Source organism: Sinocyclocheilus anshuiensis, unplaced genomic scaffold (genome assembly GCF_001515605.1).
Source record: "Sinocyclocheilus anshuiensis isolate Anshui unplaced genomic scaffold, SAMN03320099.WGS_v1.1 scaffold1347, whole genome shotgun sequence".
Taxonomy (NCBI): domain Eukaryota; kingdom Metazoa; phylum Chordata; class Actinopteri; order Cypriniformes; family Cyprinidae; genus Sinocyclocheilus; species Sinocyclocheilus anshuiensis.
Genome location: NW_015536555.1, coordinates 91,178 through 92,804, shown reverse-complemented (window position 1 = coordinate 92,804; position 1,627 = coordinate 91,178). Strand labels below are relative to the sequence as shown.

The window sequence follows — 1,627 nt, the reverse complement described above, 5'->3', positions numbered from 1 at the left end:
TCAGTACTCCAGTCTTCAGTGACACATGATCTTCAGAAATCATTCTAATATGCTGATTTGCTCCTCAAGATACATTTCTGATTATTATCAATTTTGAAAACAATTGTGCTGCACGATATTTCTGTGGAAACTGTGATGCATTTTATTTTTCAGGATTCACAGATGAACAGAAAGTTCAAAAGAACAGCATTTATTTGAAATAGAAATCTTTTGTAACATTATAAATGTCTTTACTGTCACTTTTGATTAATTTAATGCAAGCTTGATGAATGAAAAGCATTAATTTTATGTTTTGAATGCTGACGCTTTGAGGCAGCGTCTCTGATCACAACCAATAAAGTCTCGAGCTTCAGGCGACGCTGGGTGAGATTTCCCTTCCCACACGCCCGAGAAAGTCCGTGGGATTTCTAGAGAAGTTTTTAGGAAAGCTTATGGCTCTTGTTTCGTGTTTGCTGCAGCTGTGAGTCATGAGGATTGTTCTGGAGAAGCTCAGGATCTGCTGTGTTTGTGTGTGCTTTCACTGACGCGCTGGTTTGGAGCAGGGCTCGATGGCGCAGTACTCCCACGAAACGGCTCGCCCCGTCATCGTGTAACACCACGGCAGCTTATCTTGATCAGGATTCCTGCCGAATCAAGGACACATCTCAGACAGCACAAGATCACAGTCACAAATAAAACTGCTATTAACCTGCTGCTCAGTTCAATCCAACACACGCTTCTGATTCATTTCTGATTAAGTGCTGATTCCAAAAAAATACTGTCTGTTTTACTTGAAAAAGTCACACTTTCTCACAACTGATGTGCATTTTGCAGCATTTTTGCGTTTGATAAGCATTTGTAATGTGAAGAAGTCTTGCATTCCCCCTTAAACAGCAGAACAGCACCACAAACACACGATTCCTGATTCTGTGTTCAATTCTCAGCCCATTTTCACATTGAAGGACAGTGTAATCCTGATCCACTCCTTTGCAGATTGTAAGTTAAATGATACATTTTGAAGACTTTCTTTGTCATTAAAACCAAAACTTTAGACATCCGATTCAGACATTTTGTTATTTTGATAAGTATATAATATATATATATATATATATATATGCAGGGATGTGTAATTTTCTGGTAATAACATGATTTTCTAACTGATATTCATTGCATTAAAAACCATTTTAATAAATGTTCTTAATTTATACAAATATAATTTGTTGTGTTGACTGCATTTGCCAAAGTAGTATTATTTATTTACACATTATTTATTTATTTATCTGATTTATTATACATTATGTGCATGCAGTTATCTGTCAAAGTATATGACTCCTTCAAACAGTTCTCAGTTCCCTGTAAAAGCTGAGCGTCCTGCACACGAGTCGGCGTGAGGAGACGTGCGGTCACCTGCAGAAGGCGTGTTCCCCGAGGCCCCTGCGGGGGGCGCTCTCCACCGTCTCCACCGTCAGCTCAGTGAACAGCAGATCTGAGTTCCACGGCAGACAAGACGAGCCCGAGACCGTGACACTGGCCACACCGCGGTACAGAGCGCCTGAATCACGGTAACACTGCTCTCCTGGGTCTGATGACACACACACTGTTCAGTTGTGTGTGTGTGTGTGTGTGTGTGTGTGTGTGTGTGTTTATG

At 40.5% G+C, this 1,627-nt stretch overlaps 1 protein-coding gene across 2 annotated transcripts in view; it reads right to left on the bottom strand.

The window, feature by feature from the left end:
• LOC107701308 (hepatocyte growth factor activator-like) overlaps nucleotides 1–1,627 on the bottom strand; it is a 16,430-nt gene that overhangs the window by 5,447 nt on the left and 9,356 nt on the right. For both annotated transcript variants that reach the window (XM_016503302.1, XM_016503307.1), the window contains exons 8-9: nucleotides 1,387–1,561; nucleotides 526–623 (exon numbers count right to left, since the gene is read on the bottom strand). In XM_016503302.1, coding sequence (XP_016358788.1) covers nucleotides 526–623; nucleotides 1,387–1,561 — 273 coding nt within the window. The remainder of the gene's footprint in view (nucleotides 1–525; nucleotides 624–1,386; nucleotides 1,562–1,627) is intronic.